Raw genomic sequence first — 17,305 nt, 5'->3', positions numbered from 1 at the left:
AGTATCCCTGTTGGGGTTTCATTTTAAGGTTATGTTGTTGTTCTCCCAGAGAGATTTGTTTCAGATATCAAAGTCACACGAGCTGTTTCTAAAGTGGATTTTGGTGAATGCAGGCAGTTATCTGAGCAGCCCTGGCTCATCGCAGCTCTGTGTGGATGTCTGTTTTGTTGTTTTTCCCCATGATTTCCCAGAAAAGAAGCCTGTCTCTATCACTTTTTGGCATGATACTGAGATAAGCCACCGAACTGTGCTGACCCGATGGGTGCAGTCTCTCCTTGTGCACAGCAGAGGCATTCCTGTCATGATCACAGCTTGATAAAGATCGATGATGGCTGGCTCGTCTTCTGCCCTGTGTCATTGAGGGGGAAAACGCTAGAGATGGCTACATCCACAATTCCTTGGCAGAGCTCTGCATACAGCTTCCTGAGAGATGAAGAGAGGGAGAGAATCAGATGCCCAGGCAGGACAAACCAGCAGGCCCCCGACCAATTTTTACATAGACATGTATTTTCCCAGCAGGTTCTACAAGATCCTGTTCCCATTACAGGTAGCTCTGGTGTGGCAAACGGGAGGAGGGTGGCATCTCTTCTATCTCCTCCCCACCTACCCCAGCAACTGTCTTTTCCATTGAATTTCCCAATATTGATCTCTGCCAGACGGGACCACAAAACACATTATCTAAGTTTACTATCAGAACAGGCTCCTGAGCAGAGTCTCCACACCCTCAGGCTCCAGACTTGAGTCACCGCAAGATGCACAGGGGCAGACAACAGCTGAGCACCCCCTGTACAGGCCTTCCAACTCAGGGAGTTGTGATTATCACACCAGACCCGTTCATGTGGGGATGTGCCCCAGAGGGACTGCTCAGATGCATTCATGTTCGATGAAACGCTGCACTGGGGTGCAGCTGTGCACATCAGCTTGTGACCAGGCACAGAGACTTCACAAGACCATGTGGAATATGTTCCACCATGGCACAGCTCATGCAGAGCAGGATTAGGTCGAAGAGAGACAAGGTGTCTGAGAAATGAGTTAACAAAAGCTTCACTTTCTGCTGAAGGAAATACACGTGTAACCTCCCTGAACATGCTGTCATCTGGGACATTTTTAGTACCAAAGCTGTCTTTACTAGGATTAACAATGTCTTTCACCCTCTGCCTTTGGGGCTACATGACAGTAAGACGCTTTTTCAGCGCCTGGGAATGTTACTGCTTTCAGCAGCCAATTTTTGTCTCTTAAATGGGCACCGATATGGGTGCTATAAATTAGAATAACCCTTAAAAGGAGAAGCCACAAATAGCCAAAACGTACCTCAGCTGCTTTCAATGGTTTCCAAGCACCCATAGAGGCACAAAGCAAACAGGGCATTGCTGCAACCCACATCCACCCAGCAACAGTCAAATTCTACCTGTACAGCAACACAAGGAGGTGCAAGGCAGTATTGCACCACGGTGCACATGTTGAACAGGGTATCCTGGACACAGAAGGCTCCCAAGCCCTAGCCCTGAAAAGGCTGCTGAACAGGCTGTCTGGTAGGTTTGACCTGTATTTTTTGTCTACTGTTAGTGATGATCTAATCTAATTTAATCTACATCTAATCTAATCAAATTCTAATGTAGTGATGTACAGCCTGTTCTGTTTTGCTGGGCTTCTATATGATACAGATGCCCATTTAGCAAAGACTTCTAGTCTCTCACAGTTGTCTCAATCACGTAATAACAACACCTCCCGCTGTGCCTATGCAGAGATGTTCATGGCCACAGCTGTTTGGCTGTCCCAGCCTCCCTGTGGCTGGTGGAGGCTTTGATCTAATGTCTGCAGCACCCACAGTGTACTCTGGGTACTTTACCTGCAAATTCAGTCACTCCCAGCTGCTGCCCTTAATGCTACTCATTTATCATGTGTTCAGGTAAAGACCAGTCATCAGTGGCTCCACAAGAGGGACCGAGAAACCACCTGACCCCCAAAGTGTTAATTCTGAAACACAACTTCAACCCAATAGTGTCAATAAAAATGACCCAAGTTATATTCAAACCCATCTGTCCAAAAACTGAGGGTAGTGCCCCATCTCACGTGGGAAAGAAGCTGAGGAATACCAACCACGGAGACAGGAGCAACAAACTTAAATCAACTGGCACTTAGAGCAGTGTCTGGTATGTGTTAGCTTGGAAAACTCCCCTGCCATTCACTTTCTTCCACCTTTTTCACTTGGAGCTGGGACACAGCCTTGTTTTGGGTGAGGCGTGTGAATGGTGGCATTGCAAGGGTATTACAGAAACTTGATTACTCACTGGGCACATGCTGGGGCCCCATTGACTTCTATCAGCCAGACCTTCAGCTCCTCATCCACCATGAAGTCAAAGCCAAAGAGCTGGAAGCTCTGGTAGTGAAGATGCTTTGTGCTGATTACAGGCTCTATACACATAAGGCAGCTTCTGTGAAGGGAAAAACAGAAACACAAGGTTAAAAGCCCTGTGGACACACCTGTTGCACTGCAGCTTCTGAGGGCACATGAATAGCACAGTTAAGAGGACTGCCCAAAATTACATGCTATATCCAACACAAGTCACGGTAACAAGGTCTCTGCAAGTGAGATCCTGCAACCATCAAAACACACATGGGGACGCCCCTGAATTAACTCCCAAAGAGCTGGAGAGCAGCATCCACTCCCACTACTGGATTAGGCAAGTTAAAAAACATGATGTGCAATTAAGAGCCTGGAGCAGAAGGCAGAGCCACAAAGGGGTGCACCAGGTCCCCAAAGAACAGCCATTGAGAGCTCTCATTTGCCTCGGAGTCCCTTAAAGATCGTGTCACGTCCCTTTGGTGTAACTAACAGCAATAGGGTACTTGCAAAGTAAATTCCACCATGTAGGGTCACTTTGTCAGGACCTGGATTCTCTGTGGCGCCCTGATCTCCGAGATCTCTCTCCAGGCACTGCCTGTGCCCAGGAGGTAGCTGGCTCTGTGTGGCCTGAGTAAGACAACATATGCCAACAAGATGTGCTGCTGCCTGCTGATGGTGGGGGAAGCAGCGAGATCCTGCAGACTTGAGTCCACCTTCATTTCCCCTCTTACACCATATACCTTTTATAACTGCAACCTTTCCCAGCCCTGTCTTTTGGCCTACCAAGGTCTTCCCTTACCAAGTGATCTCACTCTATCCATCTCCAGCCACAGCTGGCAAAACACAAACACATTGACACATACCCTTAAGAGAACAGCACCTACGAAGGTCCCCTTTCATTGAGAAATGACATTGGGGTGTTTATAGCTTTATCTTAAATTTATGCAATTGAAACCCTTCCCTTGTCAGTCTGTCTGCTTCCCAGCTGTGTCCATATGCATTCCCTGTCACTGAAGCGTTAGGTTCCCCTATGCAACAGGCAGCTGGCTACCTTATTATGTGTTTGATTTGCAGTAAAATGCTATTCTCGAGCGTCGTGTTCAGGGCATCCATCAGATACTGGTTGAACTCCTCGAAGAACATTTCATTCCCTTCCTCATACCGCCCATAGTTTTTGGAATATTCCTTCTGAATGCAGTGATTGGTCAAGTGGCAGGTTTTGTCCTGGAAATTAGCACTGTTATATGGTTCGGAAGAGGTCCGCAGGACACCCTCTCTGTAGAGGTAGATATTATATTGATGATCCACGAGAACCCAGCTCCTGGGGGGTGAGAGAACAAACTCTAGTCTCAGTGACTTAAAAAGAAACAGCATGAAAATGAAACCCAGTATTATTAAAAAAGCAGAAAAGTTACCTGATGTCAAACTTGCGATGCCCTGGCTCTAAAAGCAAAGGTTTCTCCAGGTATTTCTGAATCACATGCACTTGTCCCTGCTCATCGATGAAGTCCAGGAGCTCTGCAGCCTCTGAAGAAATCAGGATGCCTTCCCCTGGCACAGAAAGACAAAGACAAAATTAGGTAGAGGATCCTCCTACCTTTGCTGGAGCTCTTTCAGGGCCCAAGTGGACCATGGCTCATTTGCCCAAAAAGCCATGCAACATGCAAGAACCCATGGCTGGTCGGTGCCCAAGCGATGTCATGTTTGCTCAGTGTCAGGCAGTGGACCTGCAGAGGGATCTCCCTGTTACCACACCATGGGGCATCTAGCTCCCCAGTAATCGGAGCTAATGCAAATGGAAACCAAGGGTACCCAAGATGGCATGGCCTGCCTGGGGCTTGTCTGCAGTGGGGTGGCTATTTAGGTGCAAGGGCATGCACAACAGACAGGGACCTTGTCAAGCAGTGAGGCAGCTGCTTGGATTGGGGGATATTGTTTCATTTTCCAGCATTTTTTTCCAGCTGGGCTTGACGGGGAGGTGGGGCACGTGTTCAGCACTTGTCAAATTTTGTTTCGTTTTCCCCTGTTTTTCAGCAGCTTGGAGAACCGGGGTTTTGGCAGTTTGTTTGTGAGATTTTTCTTAATTTTTTTTTTTATTTGGAGAGGGAGGTTTGTGGTTTATTATCCCAGACTCAGACTTTCTCCCCCTGCCTGGCTTCTCTGGCTGCCAGAGGCAGTCACACATGCACACTTGCTCTGTGTTGCCTTGCTCACCAAGTTCATTTAAGTTACTATTAAAATCATTGCTGAATTAGGAAAAGAACTATTTCAAAACGTTCACCCCTGTAGTCAGTGCTTTCCCCTGCTGTGGAAGCTCTTCATTAAAGAAGTTAGATGTGCCGTTTAAATACTGCCACATTTTGGCTGAAGCTGTCACTGTTAATTTCTTGCAAGAGTCCAGATACGAAACCACTGTTGCAGAGCAATGAAGAGAGAATATATCCCTTCTGGGATTTGATAAAGCGATGGCACGGTGCCACATGAGGGATAAACCAGCTCAGCTAGAATTATCTAACACTTCTCTGGCACTATGTCCAGACTTCAGGCATTTAGTTAACTTTTTGGACTAAAGCTGATGACTTCAGTCTTAATTTTGTGCTGGGTGTTTTGGAGGAAATACTGAGTGAAAAGAAACAAACAACTCTTCAAGGGGGGCATTGGAGGGAGAACACAGGTTTGGAGCACAGGCAGGGTTTGACAGGATCATCCCATGGAAAACGCTCCTAGCTGTGACTTCTGAAGGTCACTGTTGACACAGCCCTGCAGGTACTTTCACTGCTCCATGCTTTGTATACCTGTGAGTCACAGCTTCCCAGCCCTGCTGACCCCCTACCCATCTTAGCATCCTCCACAGAAAGGAAGTCCTTTCATCAAAGTGTCTTTCTCACCCATGTTTTATGCAGGGGGCAAGATTTTTAGTCCCCTGATCACAGCAGAGCCAGGCAGAAGCTTGCATTGGTACAACCACAGGCTGTGCACTGGGGGAAGGAGGGAAACAACATCTCTGTAAGCCACAAAAGCCCCCACAGTGGGAAAATCAGCAGGCACCTGTTCTGCACTGGACAGACGGTGAATCAAGGGGGAGGTTAGCTTAACTGCACCTAGTCAGCAACCCAGTGAGGCAGGAAAAGCAGCTTATGTGGGGCAGCTGTCCCTTCTCTCAAAGAAAACATCAAAACTGCTAGCCACAGTTGAAAAATCTCTCAACTTTTAAGTCAGGACATCCTAAACCTTTAATTTTCCTTTTACTGATGGACAACCAAGCTTCCACTAGACCTGTCCCGAGTCAGGGGCTGTGCCTGAGCTGGATCTGCCTTGGCAGTTAACATCGACTGAAGCTTTCTTCTTCATCAGAAGTAATCCCCAGACATTTAAAACTTCCCTCTAGAAGATTAAATGAGGCTCTGCTTTCCACTTTAATTCCCAGCTTGAGTTCTACAGCACACTGATGAATATGAAAGGTTACTCTGCTTTAATGCAGAAAAGATGGGATCACACTTGAATAAAGTATGTGGAGAGTTTAAACCTCCCCACCCTGCAGTGAACCACAGCAATGGCCTTTTCAACTGCCCAGATTAATTCTTTGCCAGACAGTTATACCACACTGAAACACATTCCCTCACTGCTGTAATGAAAGGACTCATCTCCCCTTCATCCCCGATGAAAATAAGTATACTCTTCTGATGCTTCTTGGTAACGCAGCCAAGAGAGCAGAGCAGTGAAGGAAGCCAGCATGAAGGACAGTTTTAGCATGCAGCCACTTCTGGCTTTCACATTCTCTGGTGATTTTTGAAAGATTGCATCAAAAGTGACTCTGTAAATACGAGTAATACATGTGAGCTTGTTCCTTTTGAAAAGACCAGCTCCTGCCTCGAGCTGGGCTCTGCACACATGGCAAGGCAAGTTTTCATAAAGCCATTCTGATAATGTGCCTGTGATACTGCCAAAACTGGCAAACAGCACATAGTTACCAAAGCATTACATCTATAGATATGTCCAGCTATCTCATCTAATAGCTCATTATTTCTGTAGAGCAAATGATGCAATGACCCTGGAACAAGAAAGGACACATTATCACTTAGGTATCTATCGCCTTATTCAAATTAAAGGGTCATACAGACACTGCATTGTTTGTCTTTGCTCTGGTGCCTTCCGCTGAGGCTTGGGTGTAATTTCGATGCACTGAGCTTGTGCATACTCAGCCAGTCTCTCAGTGTGACCATGGGTAGGCCCAGGCATTTGGGTTTGGTTCAAAGACAAGCAGCGGTATTTCTGCCCAGGTGAAACCAGGCTTAGCTGCAGCATGGAGAGCTGGGCTCCTTGCCCTTGAAGGCTGCTGTCCTGCCTGCTGCCCTCCTTCCCATACCCTGTTCTGCTCCCTGTTATCTCCTGCTCTCCACACTCCCCTTGCCTGCTGGTCCCTGCTGCTGTCTCCCTGCAGCAAACTTTCCCGTATTTTGAGGCGCACATGTAGAAAAGTCAAGGTCATTTCACGGCCATCCATGTCCTAGGTAGCATGTGCATGTTACAATGCCCCATGCTACCAAGCAAAGGACAGCCCTATGCTGGCTTAACCAGCATGAAGTTGGTAGGTGAAACCCTTCATAGACAGGCTAGATATCAGCTGGGCTCAGCCAAACCCCAGGACTCTACCGATCAAGTTAAGAGTAAGGAATAACGAGAAGGTGGCCTGTTTTGCTGGAGAATGAACCTTTGGCACCAGCTGAGGACTTGGCGATCCACACATTGCCTTCTTTGCCTTCCCGCCGCCTGTTGTAAGCTGCCAAGAAGACTTCCCGCTCATCTGTCCTTGTGTTGTTTATGAGATGGCGAATTCCATTCTGTGCTGGAGCCACGGGGGTCTTCAAGTTTGTTGGGTAAATCACATATGACTCGGGGAACCACGTGCAGGACTCCGATAGTTCAGGGCTTGTCTTGATTAGCCTGGGTGAAGAGAGACAGGCTGTTAATCTCCAGAGTGTCCCCACCTGCATGGACATCATTTAATAAATAAAAATCATCATTAACTGGGCTCTTTTGCTTGGTGATGAATAGCTTACAGATAAGTCTGCACCAAATTATTGTATCTTCCTTAGACCCTTGAAATTAGGGTTTTCCTAAAGTTATCATGGCAACCCTAACCTGCAGACAAGCACTGCTCTTTGAACCAGACCTGCACGCTTTCACTAAACGTTTTGTAGATACTATGGAAATTGTGAAACAATCAGTAGAAAAGTTTCCATGTAACTAGAGCTTGTGGTACATTCCCTGCATCATCTTTGCACAAGGGAACTGAGGAGGTGTGTTTGCCAACATGGAATGGGGCAGGAAGGATGCTGTGATCACACCAGGCAAAAAGGAAGCCAAAGCAGTAATGTTTTCTGTGCTGGTGCTTAGCTCTTGATCCCATCCTCACTGAGATCTGATCAGGTGTTCCAGTTGTGGATGAAGACCACTGGGAACCCACTGAAAGCAAGGACACAGCTACATGTTTCATGTCCCAAGGTGTCTGGGATCCCCCTTGCATCATGCAGTCTCTGATCACTCTGGCACACCTCTCCTACCAGTCCTGTCTAGAGATGCCTGCAAACTCCTGTTAGCAGAGCCCGGGCCTGTTTTCTTTCAGTCAAGGGAGCTGTCTGCCTCTCTGAATGCTCACTCTGTGCTTTGCTTAAGGCCGAAAGCAGAGCTCATGACTTGCTGACTCTCTCTGTGCATTTGTGCCTCTCTGTTGAAATGGCAGTCAGTCAGTGACAGCCTGGGAGCCCTGAGGAATGTCATTTGTGGTCCCTCACGTTCATAAGTAGCTTGATGCATGGGTGACCCCACAGTTAGAAAGGTCAGCTAAGCTTCAGAAGAGAAAAACAGGTGTGCAAGCACTGTCAGCATTGCCTCTAGACCATGGGCCGCAGAGAAAGCCAGCTGGGGAGTGCTGTGAGTGCTTGTTTAAAAAAAGTCTGCTAGCTCCTAACAAAAACCATCACCACTGTAAAGAAAGCAATTGGGACAAGGTTCTTCGCAGGGGAAGGAGAGGCCTCGGATCAGCACACACAGTCTCCAGGACTGCATCAGCAATAGGCAGTACAGACACTAACGTGGAATCAAATGTTTGAAGGAGACCAAGAGCCCTGACATGAAGATGCCCTAATGGCCACAGAGTTTGCACAGGGACAAGTGTTATCTGCAATGAAAGCTCATCCACATTTCCCCAGGAGACCCCAGCACGGCTAGTCATGCAGAAATAACTCCCAGAGCTCTTCCTGGAGATGTCTCCAAGCATTTGTTTGACCAACAAATCTGATTAGCTAAAGGCATGTTAGTGTCTCATCCTGTATGAAACAGGGAATAAAAGGAGTAGGTTTTAATTAAATGTCTACAATGAAAAAGAACAGATATGCTTGTGGGGGTTTTTTTTTTATTTGGTTCTAATCTGATGCAATACACTCTATGGTTTCAAGCAGCTGTAATTCAGTGGAAACGGCGTTTCCCCTCAAGTTACAAAGAGGTCTTTGTGCACACAGATAGAGATAGTCTAGAGACTAGCATGGGAGTCTGAAGACAGCACATGCTAGGACACTCCCAGGACAGCTGTTCTGGGAAATACCCTCCAAACAGGTTCAACACTCAACAACAGTTAGAAGAAAAATTTCTGTCAATCCCATGTAACATTTCAGTGAATTTCTTACTTCACCAGAGATGCTTTGCGGCACAGCTTGTCTGCTCCCCTGTAGTAATTCACCAGCTGCACAAGTCCGGGTTCATGGCCTAAGAAGGGGAAACAAAGAGGTCAGACAAACTTCTCAATTAATGAAGGAAAAACATCTGCTTGGTGCAAAGGACCTGTGCAGTAGGGAAGAAAAAGGAGGCTGTTTCCTTGCCCTGTATCACAGAAACAGGCTTTAAGCTGGTACTGGCTCCTGTGGCTTCTATCTTTTAGTTATGAAAAACCATGCATTTACCCAAGTCTGGTTTGAATCTGACACTTCCATTTTCCAAGGGAAAAATATCATTTCCTAATTCACACTGGGAGCTGGCAGCACCACCCAAAAACACTCTCCCATTTGCTGGCGGCAGTTTTTAAAAGCCAAGATTTCAGCTACTTTGAAATGCAGTAGGAAGATGCAGGGAAGCACATCATGATACAAAGATCACAGTTTAGGCAAGGGCCTTGTTTCTTTGTCACATACAGCAGGATTCCCTGTCGGACCTGATAATCACAAAACACTGGGAAACGTTAAAAGATTTGGAGCCTTGCTTCCCTCTGGCAGTTTGCAGCAAGCCCCTTTGGATAGCTGGGTTGGGAAGGGACCTCTGGGGGTCTCTGCTCCAATCTCTTGTTTGGTCAAAGTCTGAGTAGAGCTCTAAGGATGAAGATCCTACTGCTTCTACAGGTCCTTGTCCCAGTGCTTGACTGCCATCCTGCCTCCCCCGACAATCCCCTGCTGGAGTTGGTCCAGGGTGTCTATGCCTTTCTTGTACTGTAAAGTCCCAAACTGGTCCCAGTATCCAGTTGTGGCCTCACAAGTACCAGAGCGCCAAATAGATGGGTACCTCCTTACCAATACCAGACTTTGCACCACAGCCTGCCTTCCTTCACCTTCTCACAAGACACAAACGCTTGCACTCAGCTGGAAGCTCTCTGGGTGGACAGGATAGCAGCAGTTGTCTGAAGGGTAACGCAAATCTGGGCAACGCCACACAGCCTCTCCCACACAACCAATGCAGCCGAACACAGATGTGCAAGAGGCGAGTGATGCCTGAAGCAATACCTGGGTCACTGGTGACAACAGCTGACAAGAGCATCAACAGGGAAACCATGATGAAAAACTGCTCTGGTTTGATATAACCTAGGAACAGGGGGATTCCCCCAAGCATGGCAGTTACTTCCACCTTCACCTTCTCTTTTCAAAACAATGCTCATGGGAGTGATTTGGACACTGAAAAAGGATTCAGAGTTTTAGCTGTCCTCCTTGGTGTTTGCCTGGGAAAAAAGGCCTGGAGCAAACATTACCTTAAAGACCAAGCAGCTGCAAGATCACAGAGAGTGAATATCTATTTCAACAGAGAATGAATATCTATTTCAACCCCAAAGTCACGGCCCTGACCTGGGTCACTATTTTATTCACAAATCTTTAAATACAAAACAGCTGAAAACCATCTTCCAGAAAAGATCTGTAACTCCAGACACTTCAACATGTAGCCAGCACTGTCAGGCACTAATTTACTGAAAGAAATTAGTAAAAAACTAAAAAATTTCCTTCTGTTTCCAGTTTATCGATTTTGCTTGGTTCCTGGAGGAATCGAGGTCCAGAAGGAGATCCCACTAGTGATGGAGAAATGGGGCTGGTGAAAGGAGGACGATGGAAATGGCCGAAACCTGCTTTGAAGTCACTGCTGTTGGGTAAGCGACCTGCTGGGAGGCACATTCTCATTGGTTCCCTGAGCATCTCCACAGAGCAGTGGGCTGCAATGTGGAGTCTGGTGGTCAGCAAGGAGGGAGCACAAGGCAGGAAGGGGAACTGGTTCTCAGGCACATTGTGAGGTCTGCACCATGCATTTAGCAGGGTTAAAAAGCTGCCATAGCACTGAGCAAACTGGCTGGCAGGGCGTAGTCCAGCATCCTCTGCACCACAAGGCCTCTGCAGCCTCCTCCTCCTCCTCCTTTCCCTCCCCTTAGCACAAACTGCTTTTGCATTAGATACAGACTTAGATGCAGACACTCACAGCTTAAGGGCATGATGCCCCAAGAATTAGGGTATCAGCGAGAGCAACAGAAGTCCCTGCAGCTGGACAGAGGCAGCGGTGCATGCTGAGAGTCCCCACTTCTACCCATCTCCCACATCAAATGATCTAGCTTAGCCTCCAAGTAATGCAAATCCCCACAGTCCCCCGAATTAATGCCTGTTTCCACTGAGTAGAGCCTTTAGGAAAACCAAACCAAGCCAGATTTGATGCAACAGTTGCTCAGGAGGACAGCTTTAGGAAGATGTACCAGAGAAAATACAGCTTTTTGGAAGATGTACCAAAATAACCATGTTATTTTTGGTCTGAATCTACTGATTTCAGGCAGCCAGCTCCTGCTGTAAGGAGGATGGGTTAACGAAGCCAGTGCCAAAGCATGGTCCCTCTCCACGGGTTATAGATGTGTCTTGGCTGTGAGAAATGGTTTGAATTTTTGAGCATCCCATGGCAACACATGCTGAAGGGCTCGCTGAAGCCCTTCTATCACCCAGGGCTCTTTTTGAGGATGGAAGGGGTTAGTAAGAGATGGCCATGAGCCCACCATAGCTGGACATGCTGTGCAGACTGCTCACATCAAAGAACTGTACTCGTTCTGCAATGAAGCCCGATGCTCGCAGGCCTTGCCTGCTGGCCACATTAAAGCACAGGTCTGCTTGCTGTGCCCAGCTACAGAGTGCGTGAGCATCCTCACTGCTTAAGCCTCTCCCAGTGTTTCCCTGCCTGCTGCAGACACCCTGATGCCAGGAGGTGACCAGATGGCATCACCGTGTGACAGGGACTTTCCACTCACAAACACATGTGGAGACAAGGGAAGAAGTGCTGGAGCTGGTGACTTGCAAATCTGAAAGAGCAGTCAGTGCTGAGTCTCAACTGCAAGAAAGGGGCTGCAAAAGCCATCCTGCCCCAGAGCTGCTGGGGTGAAGGGACTGCTCCTGTTTCGATGTTTCTGCAGCCAGCAGCAGTGCTGCAAAATCACCCCAGGAAGAAAGAAACCAGGGCCAAGGGCAGGGAGGGAGGCCAGGAGGGTCCTGCCAGCCATCAGATGCAGACACAGGGGACCGCAGGAGGGAAACACACTGCTCTGCTGGGGTTTGCCATGTCCTCATCCCAAATCTGCTCTCACAGGCCTGATGACAGGAGCCAGCACCATGCACGGAGACCTGCCAGCCTTGCAGCTCCTGCCGGTTTGCCTCCAGCCGTGGGCAATGACAGTGCATCTCTGCTCCCCGCTGTGCCCTGCAACGCTGCCAGCCCCTGGCTTGGCTCTCCCTGCTCGTGGACAGTGCATGGCACTCTCCCGCTCTGCTCTTGGGCTTTTCCCCATCTGGAAGGGTGGAGGGCTGGGGTGGCTGTGCCGACAGCCCTGCCTGCTACGGGAGAGGCAGCGTGCATGGCAGGCAGGGAGGGGACAAGACTGCACAGGGAAGGTCCCAGGATCCCGCGTGTCGGCAGTGTGACAGAGAGGGTGAGACAGCAGGGGAAAAGGTGTGGGGGGGTGTGGCCCTACACACACACAGAGCCTCTGAAATAACCCCCCCTGCTCCAAGCTGGCACTAGAAACACCATCATTCCCACAAAGCACCTGCAGAGGCACATCCCCACCAGCCTCAGCTCCAAGGCAAAGGTTTGAGCGTGCCTGGCTCACACCAGTTCCCCCACCTGTCCCAAACCGTACAAACACCCCCATAAACATATTAAGCTCAGCACTGCAACGTCCCTGCCCTGCGCCAGGCCGGGGCTGCCACCGGCACCACCGCGCTGGGTGACTGAAGCCCCCTGCGACGGTGACAACGGCCCCAAGCGCGTTACTGCGGGACAAGGCCAGGAGGTGGGGGCTGCACCTGGGGGTGGCTGGGACCCTGAGGGTCTGCGACATGTGAGAAGTGGGGGGGATCCTCGGGGGCCCTCCACTCCACCCTGCTGCTGCACCACACCGCAGCTCCCAAGCTGGCCTGGGTGGTTTTTGGGTTTTTTTGTGGGGGGGGGGGGGGGGGGCACCAGTAAAACCACCCCCCGGGGACTACGGGAGGGGGAATCCTTTGAGCTGGTGGCAGCGGTGCTGGCCCCCGGGGCCGGTTTCTGCAGAGAATCGGGGGGGCGGGGGGAGGAAAGCGGTTGCACGGAGACCCCCCCTCCCCGCCCCCGGTCCCCACCTTTTGTTCCCGGCGACGCAGGCGAGAGCGGCCACCGCGTCCCTGTGACAAGGAGCCCAGCAAACCCTCGGCTGTCGCTGGCAGCGGGGTGACCGGGACCGGGAGGGCCCTGCTGCCGGCGGGGGGGTGGGTTACCGGGGGGGGAGCGTGTGTGTGTGGGGGGGGTTACCCTTACCCAGCCTGCCGAAGGGGAGCCGGTTCCTCTCTCCCAGCATCAGGTTGAAGCGAGGGTTGTCTCTCCGGAGCCGCCGCCACTGCCCGCTGGCCAGCAGCAGCCGGCTCACCTCAGCGTACACGCTGCTACCTTCGTCCCGCACCACGAAGGTGTACATGGCGGCGGGGGAGGAAGACGGGACACACACCCTACCCTACCCCCGGCGGTCCGAGGGACACCCCAAACCCATGAGCCCCCGCCACAGCCCAGGCAGGGCCTTACGCGGCCGCCGCCTCCCGCTCCGGCTCCTCATGGCCGAGAGCCGCCGCCGGCAGCCGGAGAGAGAAGGGCTGACCCGGAAGCAGAACCGCCCCCCCGCCCTTTTTAGCGCTGGCAAGGAAGTGACGTCACCGAGCCCGCCCCCGGGGCGGGGGGAGCCGCGGCGGCCTCACCGCCTCCGGCACCGAATTTCTCTTCCCGGTGTGCCGGTGTCGGGCCTCAGCTCTCGCCCAGCGACATCTCTTGGGTGTCAGCGCCCGTGACAGGCACGGCCCGGGGGTTGCAGCCCCGCTGCAGGTAGTGCTAAGGGGTCACGGGCACGGACAGGCCTCGGTTGGCCTGTGGGGCCCCACAAGTGGGATCCCGGTGTCGGTAGTGGAGAGGATACAGGCCCAGGCCTGGTGTGGCCTGGTCCTGGACAGAGATGGCACGTCGCTTTGCACAGCCGCACGGGCCGCGGGTAGGGAGCTGTGAGAGCGGGGGAGGTCGGGCAGCTTGAGGAGGGCAGGTGGGCATCCAGCCGGACCCAGGCAGGCTGGAGGCGACAGGAATCCCCTGAAAATCAGGGTATAGGGGAACGTTGGCAATGAGAGAGGCTGGAGCTGGAGGGGTTCTGCGAGGCCTGGGGGCCTGGCGGGCACAACCCTGAGGGCCTTAGAACAGGGCCGCAGCCGGGGGGTGGAGGGAAGAGGCTGTTCCCTCCAGCTCAGCTCTCGTCAGACTGCATCTAGGTACTGTGTCCAGTTCAAGAAGGACGTTGATAAATCAGGGTGATAAACTACTGCTGAAGGAGGGCAGCGAGTGAGGAAGGGTTGCTTCCTCCACTCTGCCCCCTCAGACCTCAGTTGTCCATGTCCGGGGGTGCAGAGCGGATGATGCAGTACTCCGAGCCACACGACACTGGGACTGGAGAGCCAACAGACCATCTCCTCCTCCTCTCAACCTATTCAACCCTTTACATTTTTTGTGCTATCTTTTAGTTTTTCCTAAAGCTGTGTTCTTATCTTCTCATGCATTGTTAACTAGTTTGGTTCTTCTGTTTGTGAAAAGGTCTCTTTGTTTGTAACCATCACTTCTGTCCTCCTCGTAAACAAGTCTGCAGCAGACCAAAGACATCTCATCTCACAGATTCAGAACCTGGAAATCAGATTTCCCCTCCCAAATCAGGTTTGTCTTAACAAACCTATCAGTAATGAAAACTGTGAGTTCCTGAGTTGTTTAATGTCCTGGTTTGCCTACAGACACTGTATGAGGAATGACATCAGCATTGCACACTCATGTTTGTTGCTATAAATCATGATGTATTTCCAACAAATCCAGAACATCTTGCTGCAGGAAACTCAGATGTGTGCTAGATTGGTCATGACCTGCACACTGATATTATTGCCTTTTCTTCTTTGACAGCACAAAGTGTTATGTTATGTTATGTTTTTCTGAACACAATGGTCTTGCTATTTCTTTACCCAATTATTTGCTGACCGGTAGTAGATAAGAGTTCTGTATGCTGCACAATGTATAAGATACCAAAGAAAAAAAATGCTTTCAGGTGGCCTTGCAGTGTCTGGAGAACTGCGTCATTAATGTAGACATAGATAATAGAGGCACTAATGAGCATTCTTTAGGATAAGATGTATCAAAACATGTAGAAGATCACACTGCGCAGAATCATCCGAGAAGGGTCAAACAGCAGACAAGTGAGGAAGACTACAGAAGACCACCGTAGGACTCCTGAAGACCACCAGAGACCTCGAATACGCCTGCGTGAGGGACATTTGCATATGATAATGAGTTACCAGAAAACTAATGAATAGGTAAAACTTTTCTTGGAAATCTAATGACTATTTATATAGAACCTGTATATAAACTATGCAATTAACCTGGTCAGGTGCACACAATAGGAGGAGAGATCACCTATGTGCCCAGCACTGCAATAAAGGATACCTGCTTAATAGTCTTCTGACTATTGAGTCTTGATTTCGGCTTTTCACGGCATCAGAGTCATGGACAGAAAAATTTACTTTAAAAAATGGCTGCTATATCATTTTCTCCTGCTAAATTGTTCAAAATGTTTTTAATGAAATGCTTTTCTGAAACGTTTTTAATGAAATTCTTTTCACCTTGAAAGGATTATGGACAGGGACAACAATTAATGTTTCTGAGCTGGTATAATAAAGCACCGATTTTATTAGTAGTCTTAAGGAAAATACAGAACACTTAACTGTAGGCCAAATGGATGATAACAGTGTTCAAATGAAAAAGAACCGTCAGATTATTTTTTATCAACTTTGACTGAGTGCCAAAGTGGAGGTTGTTAAAATGGGACGCTATTGTATATTCCTATTTGTTACTGGGATGGAACTTGGGATACCGAATTTAGTCTTTGTGAAGCTAAAAGTTTTTTTCCTGAATATAAACCAGGAACAATCAGAGCTTAAAGGGATTGTTTCTGGGCAAACAGGATCCTTCTTCTCATGACTTGGTCTTGGTTCACTGACAGTACATCAAAGCAGACAGAGAAACGGCAACTTTATAAAAACACAGCCAAATCCCCAAGTTGTGTCCAGACAGGTACCCTCAGTTGTCATAAGACTAGAAAAATCACATCCTGAAACAGCAGCGATGGTGGGTGCGCCTCGGGGACTAGTGACCAGCCTGGGGCGGGTTGGGGGGGAGCTGATGAAGAAAAGTGCTGTGGAGAGAGGTCTGTCCCAGCTGGCCACAGTGCCAGCGCTGTAATTTTAATTAGCTGTGTGTATATATACACATATATAATACACACTGTACCAAGAAAAAGAAAAGGGTTTTAAAGCAATATTTTCTCAACCCTGGCATATAGAAGTGAGCCACGGTAATTTTTTAATGCACACCTTGGTCTGTGAGGAGAAGCCTGTGGGTACACTCCTGTGTGGGCAGAGTGGGAATGGGAACTGTCAGCCTTCAGCCCCATTCATTTGGGACTTCATCTGCCATCCTTTTGGTGAGATGAAAGAGATGGGGAAGAAATCAGGACATTAAATCTCACCTTTCTCCTGCTCTGGAGTGAAGTTTTACCTTCTTTATTCAAAGTTTTCCTGGACTGGCACTTGCCAGGTTGTGACAAAGTGAATTTCACAGCTTGTTTTGCCCCCTGCCCTGGATGGCTCAGAAGAAAGTGCTGCAGCATTAGCCTGCTCAGGCTCCTCTGCTGGCAAAAGAAAACCGTCTTTCCCAGCTCTCCGATGACAGGTAGCAGGATGCCCAAAATAAGGTGCGGCTATACTGCTCCCAGGTCAGAAACTGATGACAGCATTACACATATAGTTTATTATACTCGCAGGCATATAGTGAAGATGTGAAAGCCCCTGCAGTTACTAAATGTGAACTAGTTAGAGATACCAGGCTTGTCCAAACCCAGAAATTTCTGCTAATTTCTACTCTTTGGCACAGTTTGCATGCTGCCTCGTGGCACAAGCACATTAGGGTATCTAATGCACGTATACTATGTATTTGCTGTAGGTAGGTGTAGGAATGCCCCCAAAAGATGCCCAAGCAAGTGCTCTGCACATGGCACTTTCAAAGGTTTATTACGCTCTATTATTAATGTTAGCGTGGTTTTTAACTCTGGTCTGCCGCTGATGAACCCAAGGCAGT

General features: G+C 49.2%; 1 protein-coding gene across 1 annotated transcript; it reads right to left on the bottom strand.

The window, feature by feature from the left end:
• On the bottom strand, window positions 1-13,740 carry TTL (tubulin tyrosine ligase). The gene is made up of 7 exons (XM_010577808.1): window positions 13,418-13,740; window positions 9,034-9,112; window positions 7,059-7,291; window positions 3,763-3,898; window positions 3,399-3,668; window positions 2,292-2,435; window positions 1-423 (listed from the first exon to the last, which is right to left on the bottom strand). Exons 1-7 carry the CDS (start codon window positions 13,572-13,574, stop codon window positions 306-308), a joined length of 1,137 nt encoding a protein of 378 aa, XP_010576110.1. The 5' UTR covers window positions 13,575-13,740; the 3' UTR covers window positions 1-305.
• Between the last annotated feature and the right edge of the window lie 3,565 nt (window positions 13,741-17,305).

This window comes from Haliaeetus leucocephalus, unplaced genomic scaffold (genome assembly GCF_000737465.1).
Source record: "Haliaeetus leucocephalus isolate CR32 unplaced genomic scaffold, Haliaeetus_leucocephalus-4.0 Scaffold577, whole genome shotgun sequence".
NCBI classification, from domain to species: Eukaryota; Metazoa; Chordata; class Aves; order Accipitriformes; family Accipitridae; genus Haliaeetus; species Haliaeetus leucocephalus.
This window is presented reverse-complemented; position numbering and strand designations above follow the sequence as displayed.